At 63.6% G+C, this 19,839-nt stretch overlaps 1 protein-coding gene across 1 annotated transcript; it reads right to left on the minus strand.

The window, feature by feature from the left end:
- Positions 1 to 6: 6 nt before the first annotated feature.
- LOC144491051 (tudor and KH domain-containing protein-like) lies at positions 7 to 19,653 on the minus strand (the record flags this gene model as incomplete). The annotated part of the gene is made up of 8 exons (XM_078208727.1): positions 7 to 313; positions 2,228 to 2,308; positions 2,708 to 2,804; positions 3,940 to 4,071; positions 7,238 to 7,389; positions 8,843 to 8,907; positions 9,859 to 9,979; positions 19,341 to 19,653. Coding segments are annotated over 8 exons (969 nt in total), but the record flags the coding sequence as incomplete, so codon positions are not given.
- Positions 19,654 to 19,839: the final 186 nt, after the last annotated feature.

Below are 19,839 nucleotides of genomic sequence, written 5' to 3' on the forward strand. Positions count from 1 at the left end.
TCACTGGCTGCCGGGCGACACTGTGCCGGGGATACTGACCTCTCCCAGTGACAGCAGCAGGGAGTGCACTGAGACACATCACATTGCCGCTTGTACACCCTGCCTGGGGAAGCTGTGTGACAGTGCCTCTATCCCAGCGGACAACCACCTCCCCCCCTACTCCTCCAGCCCCAAACCCAACACTCAGAGTTCAGGCTTCATCAAACAAACAGAAGAATTGGCCTCCCGGCAGACAGCGTTGTGACTGAGCTGGAAATTCAAGTAATCTTCAGGCAAGCACTGGATTCCACCGTCTCCGACCCATCTCACACACCTGGGAACAAATAACAACCGGTTAGACCGAATCTCTGCTGTCCCCGATCCAAAATCACACAGCGTCCCTCTTCTCCCACCCCCTGCAATCCCTCCCCATCTCTGTAACCCCTTCCAGCCCCTACACCCCCTCCCTATCTCTGTAACCCCTTCCAGCCCCTACACCCCCTCCCTATCTCTGTAACCCCCTCCAGCCCCTACACCCCCTCCCTATCTCTGTAACCCCTTCCAGCCCCCTCCCTATCTCTGTAACCCCCTCCAGCCCCCTCCAGCCCCCTCCCTATCTCTGTAACCTCCTCCACCCCCTACACCCACCTCCCTATCTCTGTAACTTCCTCCAGCTCCGACACCACCTCCCTCTCTGTGACCCCCTCCAGCCCCGACACCCCCTCCCTATCTCTGTAACCCCCTCCAGCCCCTCCCTATCTCTGTAACCCCCTCCAGCCCCTCCCTATCTCTGTAACCCCCTCCAGCCCCTACATCCCCCTCCCCATCTCTGTAACCTCCTTCAGCCCCCTACACCCCCTCACTATCTCTGTAACCCCCTCCAGCCCCTACACCCCCTCCCTATCTCTGTAACCTCCTCCAGCCCCTACACCCCCTCCCTATCTCTGTAACCTCCTTCAGCCCCCTACACCCCCTCACTATCTCTGTAACCCCCTCCAGCCCCTACACCCCCTCCCTATCTCTGTAACCTCCTCCAGCCCCTACACCCCCTCCCTATCTCTGTAACCTCCTTCAGCCCCCTACACCCCCTCCCTATCTCTGTAACCCGCTCCAGCCCCTACATCCCCCTCCCCATCTCTGTAACCTCCTCCAGCCCCGACACCCCCTCCCTATCTCTGTAACCCCCTCCAGCCCCTCCCTATCTCTGTAACCCCCTCCAGCCCCTACATCCCCCTCCCCATCTCTGTAACCTCCTCCAGCCCCTCCCTATCTCTGCAACCTCCTCCAGTCCCCTACACCCCCTCCCCATCTCTGTAACCCCCTCCAGCTCCGACACCCCCTCCCTATCTCTGTAACCCCCTCCAGCCCCTCCCTATCTCTGTAACCTCCTCCAGTCCCCTACACCCCCTCCCTATCTCTGTAACCTCCTCCAGGCCCTACACCCCTCTCCCTATCGCTGTCACCTCCTCCAGCCCCTACACCCCCCTCCCTATCTCTGTAACCTCCTCCAGCCCCGACACCCCCTCCCTATCTCTGTAACCTTCTCCAGCCCCTACACCCCCTCCCTATCTCTGTAACCCCCTCCAGCCCCTCCCTATCTCTGTAATCTCCTCCAGTCCCCTACACCCCCTCCCTATCTCTGTAACCTCCTCCAGGCCCTACACCCCTCTCCCTATCGCTGTCACCTCCTCCAGCCCCTACACCCCTCTCCCTATCGCTGTCACCTCCTCCAGCCCCTACACCCCGTCCCTATCTTATAACCTCCTCCAGCCCCGAAACCCCCTCCCTATCTCTGTAACCCCTCCAGCCCCTACCTATCTCTGTAACCCCCTCCAGCCCTACACTCCCCTCCCTATCTCTGTAACCTCCTCCAGCCCCCTACACCCCCTCCCTATCTCTGCAACCTCCTCCAGCCCCTCCACTCCCTCCCCATCTCTGCAACCTCTTCCAGCCCCTACACCCCTCTCCCTATCACCTCCTCCAGCCCCTGCACCCCGTCCCTATCTTATAACCTCCTCCAGCCCCTACACCCCCTCCCTATCTCTGTAACCTCCTCCAGCCCCTACACCCCCTCCCTATCTCTGTAACCTCCTCCAGCCCCTACACCCCCTCCCTATCTCTGTAACCTCCTCCAGCCCCTACACCCCTCCCTATCTCTGTAACCTCCTCCAGCCCCTACACCCCCTAACAGGTGCTAACCACCTGTGCCACCCTGGAGAGCGAGTGAGAAAGAGCAGACGCCGTGTACCTGGGACCGAGCGATCAGCTGCAGGCCTGGAAACGCCTTCCTCAAGCACAGGGACATCTTCAGCGCTGTGCGGAGCGGGTTCTGTAACAGAACAGACACAGGCACGCAGCCATGAGAACTACAACCATCGACAGCGGGACCTCAGCTGCAAGCTGGGAGGACATGGTGGCACAGCGGGTTAGCGCTGCTGCCTCACAGCGCCAGGGACCCGGGTTCGATTCCCGGCTCGGGTCACTGTCTGTGCGGAGTCTGCACCTTCTCCCCGTGTCTGCGTGGGTTTCCTCCGGGTGCTCCGGTTTCCTCCCACAGTCCGAAAGACGTGCTGGTTAGGGTGCATTGGCCGTGCTAAATTCTCCCTCAGTGTTACCCGAAGAGGAGTGTGGCGACTAGGGGGATTTTCACAGTAACTTCATTGCGGTGTTAATGTAAACCTCACTTGTGATACTAGTAAATAAACGTTTAAAAACTTTTAAACGTTACCTGGGTGAGACTGCCGAGATGTCGGGAGCTGCTCCTCGAGGCTTCTGATAGACTGATCAGAGAACAGACGCCCATCCAATCCACCAGCCACATCGTTCTAAACACGCAGAAAGGAACCCTGTCAGCAGCTGGTGTACACAACACCACATCGTGAAGAACCCCAGGGCGGGGGAGTGGGGGGAGAATGTGGGACTCGCCCCCCCCCCCTCCGCGGGGGAGAATGTGGGACTCGCTCCCACGGGGGGAGTGGGGGAGAATGTGGGACTCGCCCCCCCCCCCCCTCCGCGGGGGAGAATGTGGAACTCGCTCCCACGGGGGGAGTGGGGGGAGAATGTGGGACTCGCCCCCCCCCCCCTCCGCGGGGGAGAATGTGGGACTCGCTCCCACGGGGGCAGTGGGGGAGAATGTGGGACTCGCCCCCCCCCCCCCCCTCCGCGGGGGCGAATGTGGGACTCGCTCCCACGGGGGGAGTGGGGGTAGAATGTGGGACTTGCTCCCACGGGGGGAGTGGGGGAGAATGTGGGACTCGCCCCCCCCCCTCCGCGGGGGAGAATGTGGGACTCGCCCCCCCCGCGGGGGAGAATGTGGGACTCGCTCCCACGGGGGGGAGTGGGGGAGAATGTGGGACTCGCTCCCACGGGGGGAGTGGGGGGAGAATGTGGGACTCGCTCCCACGGGGGGAGTGGGGGGAGAATGTGGGTTCGTTCCCGCGGGGGGAGTGGGGGAGAATGTGGGACTCGCTCCCACGGGGGGAGTGGGGGAGAATGTGGGACTCGCTCCCACGGGGGGAGTGGGGGGAGAATGTGGGACTCGCTCCCACGGTGGAGAATGTGGGACTCGCCCCTATGGGGGAGTGTGGGAAAACATGCGACTTGCTCCCACCTTTAAGACATTCGGATGTAGGCCATCAGACCCTGGGGTCTTGTCTGCCTTCAACCCAATAGTTTTCTCTTACCCTCACAACTGTCCTTATTTCAATTTAAAACACTAGTCTCAGATCCACACTTCCCTCCCTTGAACTGAATGTGAAATTCAGTCATGTTATGATCACTTTTATCTCGGGGTCACTGATGAATCCTGTCTCGTTGCAGATGACAGCTCGAGAATGTATACTCCACCTCATGGTTTGGTTATTGTTGGGGTCTTGTTTATCAACAGTACCGTGGCAGGGATGTTAGATTCACCCGAGAGAGAGAGAGAGGACCGAGAGTGGCGGCAGGTTTACTCATTACCAGCAATGTCTGAAGAGACGCCGTGGTGGATTTGCCCCCCGTCTCCCCGCCGCCTCCAGCCGTGGCTCCCGGGGTCTGAGGGCACCGGACCGCGTGCCCCAGCCGGATCAGCTCCTCCCCGATGTCGAGGTTCTGCGGGAATGACAGAGAGGGAGGGAGCAGGAGGTGAAACAGACATTCAACAGGTGGTCGGGCGGATCGCAGTCCGGCAGGCCGACGGGGATCGGGCAAGTGACGGCAGAGAGGCCACCGGAATTTGCTCTGGTGCTTTTGGAGAGGTTTACCAGGATGTTGCCAGGTACGGAGGGCATTCGCTATGAGGAGAGGTTGGAGAAACTTGGTTTGTTCTCACTGGAACGACGGAGGTTGAGGGGCGACCTGATAGAAGTTTACAAGATTATGAGAGGCATGGACAGAGTGGATAGTCAGAAGCTTTGTCCCCAGGGTGGAAGAGTCGATTACTAGGGGGCACAGGTTTAAGGTGCGAGGGGCAAGATTTAAAGGAGATGTACGAGGCAGATTTTTTACACAGAGGGTGGTGGGTGCCTGGAACTCGCTGCCGGGGGAGGGAGTGGAAGCGGATACGATAGTGACTTTTAAGGGGCGTCTGGACAAATACATGAATAGGATGGGAATAGAGGGATATGGTCCCCGGAAGGGTAGGGGGTTTTAGTTAAGTCGGGGCAGCATGGTTGGTGCAGGCTTGGAAGAGCCTGTTCCTGTGCTGGAATTTTCTTTGTTCTTTATAGGCTGAAGGTGCGTGGGGGAATAGTTTAGAGGAGATGTGCGAGGCAAGTGTTTTACACAGAGGGTGTTGAATGTCTGGAATGCGCTGCCCGGGGAGGTGGTGGGAGCGGGTACGATAGCTGCATTTAAGAGGCAACTAGATGAATACATGACTAGGATGAGAATGGAAGGATCCGGACTCTAAGTGCGTACGGTTTGAGTTTAGGCAGCATCATGGTCGGCGCAGGAGGGCCGAAGGGCCTATTCCTGTGCTGTACTTTGTTCTCTGACATCGCGCGGTGCAGTCAGCAGATGTTCCCCACTTCCAATTCTGGGAAAGGTACATTCGGAAGGATGTGAAGGCTTTGGGAGAGGCGGGGAGTGTTGGGGGAGAGGCGGGGAGTGTTGGGGGAGAGGCGGGGAGTGTTGGGGGAGAGGCGGGGAGTGTTGGGGGAGAGGCGGGGAGTGTTGGGGGAGAGGCGGGGAGTGTTGGGGGAGAGGTGGGGAGTGTTGGGGGAGAGGCGGGGAGTGTTGGGGGAGAGGCGGGGAGTGTTGGGGGAGAGGCGGGGAGTGTTGGGGGAGAGGCGGGGAGTGTTGGGGGAGAGGCGGGGAGTGTTGGGGGAGAGGCGGGGAGTGTTGGGGGAGAGGCGGGGAGTGTTGGGGGAGAGGCGGGGAGTGTTGGGGGAGAGGTGGGGAGTGTTGGGGGAGAGGCGGGGAGTGTTGGGGGAGAGGCGGGGAGTGTTGGGGGAGAGGCGGGGAGTGTTGGGGGAGAGGCGGGGAGTGTTGGGGGAGAGGCGGGGAGTGTTGGGGGAGAGGCGGGGAGTGTTGGGGGAGAGGCGGGGAGTGTTGGGGGAGAGGTGGGGAGTGTTGGGGGAGAGGTGGGGAGTGTTGGGGGAGAGGTGGGGAGTGTTGGGGGAGAGGTGGGGAGTGTTGGGGGAGAGGTGGGGAGTGTTGGGGGAGGGGGGAGGGGGCAGGGAGGGGCTGCAAAGCGTATTGGAAACCGGGATGAGGGAATCATTGAAGTTGTTGTGGGGGTGGGGAAGAGAGTAAGAGGAGACGTGTCCAGAAATAGGGGGTCACAGTCTGAGGATTCGGGGTAGACCATTTAGGACGGAGATGAGGAGACATTTCTTCATCCGGTGAGCCTGTGGAATTCATTACCACAGGAAGTAGTTGATGCCAAAACATTGAATGTATTCAAGAGGCGGCTGGATATAGCGCTTGGGGGCGAACGGGGTTAAAGGTTATGGGGAGAAAGCAGGATTAAGTTATTGAGTTGGATGATGAACGATGATCGTGATGAATGGGGGGAGCAGGTTCAAAGGGCTGAATGGCCTCCTCCTATCTTCTATGTTCCTATGATATGATATTTGAAGGGTCCAGAGGAGGTTCACAAGAATGATCCCTGGAATGAAGAGCTTGCCGTATGAGGAACGGTTGAGGACTCTGGGTCTGTACTCGTTGGGAGTTTAGAAGGATGAGGGGGGGGATCTTATTGAAACTTACAGGATACTGCGAGGCCTGGATAGAGTGGACGTGGAGAGGATGTTTCCACTAGTAGGAAAAACTAGAACCAGAGGCACAACCTCAGGCTAAAGGGACGATCCTTTAAAACAGAGATGAGGAGGAATTTCTTCAGCCAGAGAGTGGTGAATCTGTGGAACTCTTTGCCGCAGAAGGCTGTGGAGGCCGGGTCATTGAGTGTCTTTAAGACAGAGATAGATCGGTTCTTGATTAATAAGGGGATCAGGGGTTATAGGGAAAAGGCAGGAGACTGGGGGATGAGAAAAATATCAGCCCTGATTGAATGGCGGAGCAGACATGATGGGCCGAGTGGCCTCATTCAGGTACACCGAGGGAGAAGCCACCTAACCTTTGGACACTAAGGGGCAATTTAGCATGGCAAGAAGTCTCACAACACCACGTTAATGTCTAACAGGTTTATTTGGTAGCAAAAGCCACGAGCTTTCGGAGCACTGCTCCTTCGTCAGGTAAGTGCGACACATCTTTGGACACTAAGGGGCAATTTAGCACGGCCAATCCACCTAACCCGCACATCTTCGGACTGTGGGAGGAAACCGGAGCACCCGGAGGAAACCCATGCAGACACGGGGGTAACATACAAACGCCACACAGACAGTGACCCAAGCCAGGAATCGAACCCGGTTCCCTGGCATTGTGAGGCAGCAGTGTTAACCCCCCACTGTTGGTGAGGTCAAGATTTGGGAGGCACTGCCCGAGAGGGAAGCAGTTTCAATGGTGGCCTGGTGACGCCCCCGCTCTGCGAATAGCTGCAGGGGGGGTTGAGTCAATACTTGGAAGGGAGACACAGGTTGTGGACAATAAGCAAGGGGGATGGCGCTTCTTTTGCAGCAGAGACTTGAGGAGCCTCGTGATCACCGCTCCACTCCCATCGCTTAACCGTCCCCCAGTTTACAGCCACCCGGCAGCGATGGTCTCTCGGATGTTGCGGGGGGGAGGGAGGTGGGGCGGTTGGGGACTTTAGCTGAAAGAACCATGTATCAAGTAGCACCACCCCCCTGATCCACAGGGGGGACAGCTCGATCCTCACCTTGCCGTGGGTGCGGTCGAACAGCTTCACCTGTGGCCTGGTGACGCCCCCGCTCTGCGAATAGCTGCAGATCCGAGCCAGCAGGGTCTTCCACTCGGCGCAGTAGGTTAGGCTTTCGAAACAGTTCATGGCTTCGTCTGACCACTCCTCACCTGCAAGGTGCAAACACAGCGGCTCTGTCACTGAATAAAGCTGCTTTCCCCCATCTGTATCCCACCCAGATCCTTCCCTCCGCCCCGTCCCCAAAACCCCACTCATTCAGCACGGCCAATCCCCCTAACCTGCACATCTTTGGACACTAAGGGGCAATTTAGCACGGCCAATCCACCTAACCTGCACATCTTTGGACACTAAGGGGCAATTTAGCACGGCCAATCCACCCTAACCGACACATCTTTGGACACTAAGGGGCAATTTAGCATGGCCAATCCACCTAACCTGCACATCTTTGGACACTAAGGGGCAATTTAGCATGGCCAATCCACCTAACCTGCACATCTTTGGATACTAAGGGGCAATTTAGCATGGCCAATCCACCTAACCTGCACATCTTTGGATACTAAGGGGCAATTTAGCATGGCCAATCCATCTAACCCGCACATCTTTGGACACTAAGGGACAATTTAGCATGGCCAATCCCCCTAACCCGCACATCTTTGGACACTAAGGGACAATTTAGCATGGCCAATCCACCTAACCTGCAGGTTTTCAGATTGTGGGAGGAAACCCACGCAGACACGGGGAGAACGTGCAGACTCCACACAGACAGTGACCCGAGCCGGGAATCGAACCCGGGTCCCTGGCGCCGTGACGCAGCAGTGCGAACCCACTGTGTCACCGTGCTGCCCACAGGTGCAGGGGGGATGGAGCGCTTCCCATTTCACCCACCCGTCGCCACCAGGGAAGGACTACCCCCCTCCCCCTGCGTCCAGGACAAGGCAGCCAGCAAAGGCGCCCACGCCACGGTTCAACGTGGGAGTCACCAGGCCTCAGTAGGTCAGGATAAAGCAGGTGCATCAGCCTATCGAGGACCCCTGAGGCTGGACGCCATGATGTGACCCCAACGGGGGGTCCACAGAAGGTGAGGCAGCTCCCACTCTCATTCTACATGGGGTCGTGAATGTAGCCCAATCCCATCACGCAAACCCAGCCTCCCATCCATTGACTCTGTCTACACTTCCCGCTGCCTCGGGAAAAGCAGCCGGCATAATCAAGGACCCCACGCACCCCGGACATTCTCTCTTCCACCTTCTTCCCTCGGGAAAAAGATACAAAAGTCTGAGGTCACGAACCGACCGACTCAAGAACAGCTTCTTCCCTGCTGCTGTCACACTTTTGAATGGACCTACCTCGCGTTAAGTTGATCTTTCTCTACACCCTAGCTGTGACTGTAACACTACATTCTGCACCCTCTCCTTTCCTTCTTTATGAACGGTATGCTTTGTCTGTATAGCGCGCAAGAAACAATACTTTTCACTGTATCCCGTGACAATAATAAATCAAATCTAATTAACAACATGTCTGTGGACCACTCGGGCCCCATTGACACCCCCCCACCACCGCTCCCAGACAGTAAGCCGAGGGGGGACGAATGCGGAAACTCACCGATTGGCTGGACCTCGTCCAGGCTGCATTCCACGGCCTGGAACGGGAGGCTGAGAAAATCACTCCTGGAATGAGAGCAGGGGAAAGTGTTACTGAGTTCAAACCCCGTCACTGCCGGACATTCCGGCCTCTGGCCAGGAACGGGCAGCAACTAAAATGCAAGACAGAGCACTGAGTCTAGAGGGAGTGGAGGCGGGGCGAGGGAGCCTCGCGCCGGCGAGGGGGACACACTGGGAGATGGGGAGGGGGACACACTGGGAGATGGGGAGGGGGACACACTGGGAGATGGGGAGGGGGACACACTGGGAGATGGGGAGGGGGACACACTGGGAGATGGGGAGGGGGACACACTGGGAGATGGGGAGGGGGACACACTGGGAGATGGGGAGGGGGACACACTGGGAGATGGGGAGGGGGACACACTGGGAGATGGGGAGGGGGACACACTGGGAGATGGGGAGGGGGACACACTGGGAGATGGGGAGGGGGACACACTGGGAGATGGGGAGGGGGACACACTGGGAGATGGGGAGGGGGACACACTGGGAGATGGGGAGGGGGACACACTGGGAGATGGGGGCACACTGGGAGATGGGGAGGGGGACACGCGGGGAGATGGGGAGGGGGACACGCGGGGAGATGGGGAGGGGGACACGCGGGGAGATGGGGAGGGGGACACGCGGGGAGATGGGGAGGGGGACACGCGGGGAGATGGGGAGGGGGACACGCGGGGAGATGGGGAGGGGGACACGCGGGGAGATGGGGAGGGGGACACACTGGGAGATGGGGAAGGGGACACACTGGGAGATGGGGAGGGGACACACGGGGAGATGGGGAGGGGGACACACGGGGAGATGGGGAGGGGGACACACGGGGAGATGGGGAGGGGGACACACGGGGAGATGGACACACGGGGAGATGGGGAGGGGGACACACGGGGAGATGGGGAGGGGACACACGGGGAGATGGGGAGGGGGACACACTGGGAGATGGGAAGGGGGCTGCACCACACTGACCTCAGCATCTGCAGCCTCGCAATGGGAATTTTGCCGTTGTCTCCGTAATCCACGTAGTAGAGATCGGCAAAACCACCCTCCAGGAAGCACAGCACCCGAGCGCGGTACCAACACCTGTCCCCTTTAAAGGAGCGGCCACAATGTCACCCAACTTCGGGCTGAACTCGTCCCTCTGGGGGAATTCAGAAAAGACAGGGTTAATCATAGAGTGGGGGGCGGGGAGGGGGGGGCGGGGAGGGGGGGGCGGGGAGGGGGGGGCGGGGAGGGGGGGGCGGGGAGGGGGGGGCGGGGAGGGGGGGGCGGGGAGGGGGGGGCGGGGAGGGGGGGGCGGGGAGGGGGGGCGGGGAGGGGGGCGGGGAGGGGGGGGAGGGGGGGGGGAGGGGGGCGGGGAGGGGGGCGGGGAGGGGGGCGGGGGAGGGGGGCGGGGAGGGGGGCGGGGAGGGGGGCGGGGAGGGGGGCGGGGAGAGATAGACATAGAGAGAGAGATTTTGCAGAGACAGACGTGCTTAACAGCCAGAAATGTAGCAGCCATATTTGTGCACAGCAAGATTCCACATCCAGCAGGGTTAGAACGACACAGAGCACTTGTTTATCAGTGAGGTTGTTGAGTGGCTCCCCCGCCGGCCAACCAGGCGCAACACAGGCCATGGGATCAGTTACAACACCTGACAGAGAAGGCACTGACCCTCCCACAGTGCGGCGCTCCCTCAGCACTGACCCTCCCACAGTGCGGCGCTCCCTCAGCACTGACCCTCCCACAGTGCGGTGCTCCCTCAGCACTGACCCTCCCACAGTGCGGCGCTCCCTCAGCACTGACCCTTCCACAGTGCGGCGCTCCCTCAGCACCGACCCTCCCACAGTGCGGCGCTCCCTCAGGACTGACCCTCCCACAGTGCGGCGCTCCCTCAGCACTGACCCTCCCACAGTGCGGCGCTCCCTCAGCACTGACCCTCCCACAGTGCGGCGCTCCCTCAGCACTGACCCTCCCACAGTGCGGCGCTCCCTCAGCACCGACCCTCCCACAGTGCGGTGCTCCCTCAGCACCGACCCTCCCACAGTGCGGCGCTCCCTCAGCACTGACCCTCCCACAGTGCGGCGCTCCCTCAGCACCGACCCTCCCACAGTGCGGCGCTCCCTCAGCACCGACCCTCCCACAGTGCGGCGCTCCCTCAGCACCGACCCTCCCACAGTGCGGCGCTCCCTCAGCACCGACCCTCCCACAGTGCGGCGCTCCCTCAGCACCGACCCTCCCACAGTGCGGCGCTCCCTCAGCACTGACCCTCCCACAGTGCGGCGCTCCCTCAGCACTGACCCTCCCACAGTGCGGCACTCCCTCAGCACTGACCCTCCCACAGTGCGGCGCTCCCTCAGCACTGACCCTCCCACAGTGCGGCACTCCCTCAGCACCGACCCTCCCTCAGTGCGGCGCTCCCTCCACTGTTCCCTGACCCCTCTGTTTCGGCCGCACTCACCGTCTGCGTGAGGCTGCTGTAGTAACGCGACATCTCGTAGGTGAGGTTGTCCAGTTGGAGGCACCTGGAGCCCAGGATCTGGATCCAGAAGTGACTCGGATTCTCAGAGGCCGAGATGTAAACCTCCAGATGTTCGTCTGCGATAAAGCTGAAATCTGGGCTGGGGACTACGGGCCGGCGGGGGGACACACACACACACACACACACACACACACACAGAGAGTACAGGTTGCACAGGGCAGGCGGGTGAGTAAGGTAGAGAGAGCGATTCGTTAATGAAGCAGAGGCGACAGGAGGAAAAGCTTTTATAGTAATCCCCCCACACCGCGCAGGCACACACGCGGGCGCAGGCGGGCGCGGGCGCACCAGGCGGGCGCAGGCGGGCGCGGGCGCACCAGGCGGGCGCGGGCGCACCAGGCGGGCGCAGGCGCACCAGGCGGGCGCGGGCGCACCAGGCGGGCGCGGGCGCACCAGGCGGACGCGGGCGCACCAGGCGGACGCGGGCGCACCAGGCGGACACGGGCGCACCAGGCGGACACGGGCGCACCAGGCGGGCGCAGACGCAGGCACGGGCGCACACGCAAGCACAGGCGCAGGCGCACACGCAGGCACAGGCACACACGCAGGCGCACACGCAGGCACAGGCGCAGGCACACACGCAGGCGCACACGCAGCCGCACACGCAGGCACAGGCACAGGCGCAGGCGCACACGCAGGCGCACACGCAGGCACAGACGCAGGCACAGGCACAGGCGCACACGCAAGCACAGGCGCACACGCAGGCACAGGCGCACACGCAGGCACAGGCGCACACGCAGGCACAGGCACAGGCGCACACGCAGGCACAGGCGCACACGCAGGCACAGGCGCACACGCAGGCACAGGCACAGGCGCACACGCAGGCGCACACGCAGGCACAGGCACAGGCGCACACGCAGGCACAGGCACAGGCGCACACGCAGGCACAGGCACAGGCGCACACGCAGGCACAGGCACAGGCGCAGGCACAGGCACAGGCGCACACACGCAGGCACAGGCACAGGCGCACACGCAGGCACAGGCACAGGCGCACACGCAGGCACAGGCACAGGCACAGGCACAGGCGCACACGCAGGCACAGGCGCACACGCAGGCACAGGCACAGGCGCACACGCAGGCACAGGCACAGGCGCACACGCAGGCACAGGCGCACACGCAGGCACAGGCACAGGCGCACACGCAGGCACAGGCGCACACGCAGGCACAGGCGCACACGCAGGCACAGGCGCACACGCAGGCACAGGCACAGGCGCACACGCAGGCACAGGCACAGGCGCACACGCAGGCACAGGCGCACACGCAGGCACAGGCACACACGCAGGCACAGGCGCACACGCAGGCACAGGCGCACACGCAGGCACAGGCGCACACGCAGGCACAGGCACAGGCGCACACGCAGGCACAGGCACAGGCGCACACGCAGGCACAGGCGCACACGCAGGCACAGGCGCACACGCAGGCACAGGCACAGGCGCACACGCAGGCACAGGCACAGGCGCACACGCAGGCACAGGCACAGGCGCACACGCAGGCACAGGCACAGGCGCACACGCAGGCACAGGCACAGGCGCACACGCAGGCACAGGCACAGGCGCACACGCAGGCACAGGCGCACACGCAGGCACAGGCGCACACGCAGGCACAGGCGCAGGCGCACACGCAGGCACAGGCACAGGCGCACACGCAGGCACAGGCGCACACGCAGGCACAGGCGCACACGCAGGCACAGGCGCACACGCAGGCACAGGCGCACACGCAGGCACAGGCGCACACGCAGGCACAGGCACAGGCGCACACGCAGGCACAGGCACAGGCGCACACGCAGGCACAGGCACAGGCGCACACGCAGGCACAGGCACAGGCGCAGGCACAGGCGCAGGCGCACACGCAGGCACAGGCGCACACGCAGGCACAGGCGCAGGCGCACACGCAGGCACAGGCGCACACGCAGGCACTGGCGCAGGCGCAGGCGCAGGCACACACGCAGGCACAGGCGCACACGCAGGCACAGGCACACACGCAGGCACAGGCGCACACACGCAGGCACAGGCGCACACACGCAGGCACAGGCGCACACACGCAGGCACAGGCGCACACACGCAGGCACAGGCGCACACACAGGCACAGGCGCACACACAGGCACAGGCGCACACGCAGGCACAGGCGCACACACGCAGGCACAGGCGCACACACGCAGGCACAGGCGCACACGCAGGCACAGGCGCACACGCAGGCACAGGCGCACACGCAGGCACAGGCGCACACGCAGGCACACACGCAGGCACAGGCGCACACGCAGGCACACGCGCAGGCACAGGCGCACACGCAGGCACAGGCGCACACGCAGGCACAGGCGCACACGCAGGCGCACGCGCAGGCACAGGCGCAGGCACAGGCGCACGCGCAGGCACAGGCGCACGCGCAGGCACAGGCGCACAGGCAGGCACAGGCGCACGCGCAGGCACAGGCGCACGCGCAGGCACAGGCGCAGGCACAGGCGCACGCGCAGGCACAGGCGCACACGCAGGCACAGGCGCACACGCAGGCACAGGCGCACACGCAGGCACAGGCGCACACGCAGGCGCACACGCAGGCGCACACGCAGGCACAGGCGCAGGCACAGGCGCACACGCAGACACAGGCGCACACGCAGGCACAGGCGCACACGCAGGCACAGGCGCACACGCAGGCACAGGCGCACACGCAGGCGCACACGCAGGCACAGGCGCACACGCAGGCACACACGCAGGCACAGGCGCACACGCAGGCGCACGCGCAGGCGCACGCGCGGGCGCAGGCGCACACGCGGGCGCAGGCGCACACGCGGGCGCAGGCGCACACGCGGGCACAGGCGCACACACGGGCACAGGCGCACACGCGGGCACAGGCGCACACGCGGGCACAGGCGCACACGCGGGCACAGGCGCACACGCGGGCACAGGCGCACACGCGGGCACAGGCGCACACGCGGGCACAGGCGCACACGCGGGCACAGGCGCACACGCGGGCACAGGCGCACACGCGGGCACAGGCGCACACGCGGGCACAGGCGCACACGCGGGCACAGGCGCACACGCGGGCACAGGCGCACACGCGGGCACAGGCGCACACGCGGGCACAGGCGCACACGCGGGCACAGGCGCACACGCGGGCACAGGCGCACACGCGGGCACAGGCGCACACGCGGGCACAGGCGCACACGCGGGCACAGGCGCACACGCGGGCACAGGCGCACACGCGGGCACAGGCGCACACGCGGGCACAGGCGCACACGCGGGCACAGGCGCACACGCGGGCACAGGCGCACACGCGGGCACAGGCGCACACGCGGGCACAGGCGCACACGCGGGCACAGGCGCACACGCGGGCACAGGCGCACACGCGGGCACAGGCGCACACGCGGGCACAGGCGCACACGCGGGCACAGGCGCACACGCGGGCACAGGCGCACACGCGGGCACAGGCGCACACGCGGGCACAGGCGCACACGCGGGCACAGGCGCACACGCGGGCACAGGCGCACACGCGGGCACAGGCGCACACGCGGGCACAGGCGCACACGCGGGCACAGGCGCACACGCGGGCACAGGCGCACACGCGGGCACAGGCGCACACGCGGGCACAGGCGCACACGCGGGCACAGGCGCACACGCGGGCACAGGCGCACACGCGGGCACAGGCGCACACGCGGGCACAGGCGCACACGCGGGCACAGGCGCACACGCGGGCACAGGCGCACACGCGGGCACAGGCGCACACGCGGGCACAGGCGCACACGCGGGCACAGGCGCACACGCGGGCACAGGCGCACACGCGGGCACAGGCGCACACGCGGGCACAGGCGCACACGCGGGCACAGGCGCACACGCGGGCACAGGCGCACACGCGGGCACAGGCGCACACGCGGGCACAGGCGCACACGCGGGCACAGGCGCACACGCGGGCACAGGCGCACACGCGGGCACAGGCGCACACGCGGGCACAGGCGCACACGCGGGCACAGGCGCACACGCGGGCACAGGCGCACACGCGGGCACAGGCGCACACGCGGGCACAGGCGCACACGCGGGCACAGGCGCACACGCGGGCACAGGCGCACACGCGGGCACAGGCGCACACGCGGGCACAGGCGCACACGCGGGCACAGGCGCACACGCGGGCACAGGCGCACACGCGGGCACAGGCGCACACGCGGGCACAGGCGCACACGCGGGCACAGGCGCACACGCGGGCACAGGCGCACACGCGGGCACAGGCGCACACGCGGGCACAGGCGCACACGCGGGCACAGGCGCACACGCGGGCACAGGCGCACACGCGGGCACAGGCGCACACGCGGGCACAGGCGCACACGCGGGCACAGGCGCACACGCGGGCACAGGCGCACACGCGGGCACAGGCGCACACGCGGGCACAGGCGCACACGCGGGCACAGGCGCACACGCGGGCACAGGCGCACACGCGGGCACAGGCGCACACGCGGGCACAGGCGCACACGCGGGCACAGGCGCACACGCGGGCACAGGCGCACACGCGGGCACAGGCGCACACGCGGGCACAGGCGCACACGCGGGCACAGGCGCACACGCAGGCACAGGCGCACACGCAGGCACAGGCACACACGCAGGCACAGGCACACACGCAGGCGCAGGCACAGGCACACACGCAGGCGCAGGCACAGGCACACACGCAGGCGCAGGCACAGGCACACACGCAGGCACAGGCACACACGCAGGCACAGGCACACACGCAGGCACAGGCACACACGCAGGCACAGGCACACACGCAGGCACAGGCACACACGCAGGCACAGGCACACACGCAGGCACAGGCACACACGCAGGCACAGGCACACACGCAGGCACAGGCACACACGCAGGCACAGGCACACACGCAGGCACAGGCACACACGCAGGCACAGGCACACACGCAGGCACAGGCACACACGCAGGCACAGGCACACACGCAGGCACAGGCACACACGCAGGCACAGGCACACACGCAGGCACAGGCACACACGCAGGCACAGGGACACACGCAGGCACAGGGACACACGCAGGCACAGGGACACACGCAGGCACAGGGACACACGCAGGCACAGGGACACACGCAGGCACAGGGACACACGCAGGCACAGGGACACACGCAGGCACAGGGACACACGCAGGCACAGGGACACACGCAGGCACAGGGACACACGCAGGCACAGGGACACACGCAGGCACAGGGACACACGCAGGCACAGGGACACACGCAGGCACAGGGACACACGCAGGCACAGGGACACACGCAGGCACAGGGACACACGCAGGCACAGGGACACACGCAGGCACAGGGACACACGCAGGCACAGGGACACACGCAGGCACAGGGACACACGCAGGCACAGGGACACACGCAGGCACAGGCACACACGCAGGCACAGGCACACACGCAGGCACAGGCACACACGCAGGCACAGGCACACACGCAGGCACAGGCACACACGCAGGCACAGGCACGCACGCAGGCACAGGCACGCACGCAGGCACAGACGCACACGCAGGCACAGGCACACACGCAGGCACAGACGCACACGCAGGCACAGGCACACACGCAGGCACAGGCACACACGCAGGCACAGGCACACACGCAGGCACAGACGCACACGCAGGCACAGGCACACACGCAGGCACAGGCACACACGCAGGCACAGGCACACACGCAGGCACAGGCACACACGCAGGCACAGGCACACACGCAGGCACAGGCACACACGCAGGCACAGGCACACACGCAGGCACAGGCACACACGCAGGCACAGGCACACACGCAGGCACAGGCACACACGCAGGCACAGGCACACGCAGGCACAGGCACACACGCAGGCACAGGCACACACGCAGGCACAGGCACACACGCAGGCGCACGTTACTTAGCAAGCGAATGCAATACGGCAGTGAAAGCAAATTTAATTGGAGCTTGGTAAAGCGAGCAGGATGGACAGAGAACATGGTGCAGGAATAGGCAGCAAGTCACAGATCAGCTCGATAGTCAATATCTTTTCCCAAAGGTAGGAGAGTCTAAAACTAAAGGGCATAGGTTTAAGGTGAGAGGGGAGAGGGTCCAGAGGGGCAATGTTTTCACACAGAGGGTGGTGAGTGTCTGGAACAAACTGGCAGAGGCAGTAGTAGAGGCGGGTACAACTGTGTGGGTGGCACAGTGGGTTAGCACTGCTACCTCACAGGGACCTGGGTTCGATTCCCGGCTCGGGTCACTGTCTGTGTGCAGTCTGCACATTTTCCCCCCGTGTCTGCGTGGGTTTCCTCCGGGTGCCCCGGTTTCCTCCCACAGTCCAAAGATGTACGGGTTAGGGTGCATCGGCCGTGCTAAATTGCCCCTTCGCGTCAGGGGGACTAGCTAGGGTAAGTGCATTGAGATTATTGAGATAGGGCCTGGGTGGGATTGTGGTCGGTGGTGACTCAATGGGCTGAATGGCCTCCTTCTGCACTGTAGGGATTCTATTGTCTTTTAAAAAGCATTTAGACAGTTACATGGGTAAGACGGGCATGGAGGGATTTGGGTCAAATGCGGACAATTGGGACTAGCCTCGTGGTGAAAAACTGGGCGGCATGGACAAGTTGGGCCGAAGGGCCTGTTTCCATGCTGTAAACCTCTCAATCGGCTTACATTAACACTGCAATGAAGTTACTGTGACAATCCCCTAGTCGCCACACTCCTGTTCGGGTAACACTGAGGGAGAAGTTTGCACGGCCGATGCACCCTAACCAGCACGTCTTTCAGACTGTGGGAGGAAACCGGAGCACCCGGAGGAAACCCACGCACACACGGGGAGAGAACGTGCAGACTCCACACAGACAGTGACCCGAGCCGGGAATCGAACCCGGATCCCTGGCACTGTGAGGCAGCAGTGCTAACCCGCTGTGCCGTTGTAGTAGAGGTGGGTACAATTCTGTCTTTTAAAGAGCATTTAGACAGTTACATGGGTACGATGGGTATAGAGGGATATGGGCCAAACACGGGCTATTGGGACTAGATTAGTGGTTAAAAGGGTGGCATGGACAAGTTGGGCCAAAGGGCCTGTTTCCATGCTGTAAACCTCTGACTCGATCCCCCGCCCCAGGTCCACCACCTTGAGGACCTCCTGCCAGCACTGAGACGCCTCGCCCCCTCCGTTATCCCCCCAGAACTGCCCCGTCGAGTGGGGTCCCATCTCCGGGGCGGGAGGTGGGGCCGACCGCTTGCAGTTCAGTGCCTGCCCACCGCAGACGGTGGCGCTGTTGTAGACGAAGTGGGGGGAGTTGGCCAATCGTGGTTGGCCGTCAACTCAACGTTGGGGTGAGGCGGGGATGTCGCCCTCTGGAGGCGAGGGACGTTGGGGCGGGCGGCAGTGGTCATGGGAAGAGAAGGGGGCGCATTCGCCATCCCTCCGCCATCTTGGCACATCTTGTGCCCGGTTGTGTGCGTGTAGGAAGGTCAGGATTCCCAATTTTCCCGCTCTCGCTGCCGTTCCGAGCAGGAGAGCCCGGGAGAAGATGGTGGACACCTGTAAACTGGTGGGGAACGGATACGGCTACTCGGTGAAGATGGCCTCCGACACCCTCACGTCCATCCTCGAGGTGGTGCCCGGGGAGTAAACCTCTGCGGGAATTAGGGGAAGAGGGGGACTTGTCGACGGAGAGGGTACAGATACGATGGGCCGAACGGCCTCATTTGTACCATCTGTTATTGACGGAAGGGCCCATCTGGCTTCACAAAGCGCCAACGTCACCTCAGTTGGCACTGATGCCATCTGGGCCCAAAGCGCCAACGTCACCTCAGTTGGCACTGATGCCATCTGGGCCCAAAGCGCCAACGTCACCTCAGTTGGCACTGATGCCATCTGGGCCCAAAGCGCCAACGTCACCTCAGTTGGCACTGATGCCATCTGGGCCGTCGGCGTGTTCGATTAGCGAGACACCAGCCTCTTACCCTCGAATTTGGAGACTCGGCCCGAGTGGTTTCCAGGTTCTCCAGCTCCCTCGGACACCCCGCCTTCCTCCTCCTCCGGCTGCACCGTCAGGCTGGGGTTGGCCCTGCGCTCTGGCACCCCTTCCCCGGAGTCCAGCATCCACTGCCCGTCGTCGCTGGCCGGTGAGACCCCGCTCTCCGCCGCCGGGTGGACGGGTGATGCTGGCTCGGTCCGCGTGCCGACGGGCTGCTTACGCTGCCGCCTCCGGGCAGCCGAGGATGCCAGCTTCAGGCGGAACGCCTCCTCCTCGCCCACCTTGGCAGCAATCAGGGCCTGCGACAGGAAAGAGGCTGGGTCAGTGCGAGAGGGGGGAACGGGGGACAGGGCGGGCGGGGCGGGGGGGGAGGGGGACGGGGCGGCGGGCATGGGGGGGGGGCGGGGGCAGCCAGAGAGAGGGGGGGGGGGGGGAGAGAAGAGAGAGACAGAAAGGGGGAGAGAGAGAGAGACGGAAAGGGGGAG

The sequence above is a fragment of the Mustelus asterias genome, unplaced genomic scaffold (genome assembly GCF_964213995.1).
Source record: "Mustelus asterias unplaced genomic scaffold, sMusAst1.hap1.1 HAP1_SCAFFOLD_4321, whole genome shotgun sequence".
Classification (NCBI taxonomy): Eukaryota; Metazoa; Chordata; class Chondrichthyes; order Carcharhiniformes; family Triakidae; genus Mustelus; species Mustelus asterias.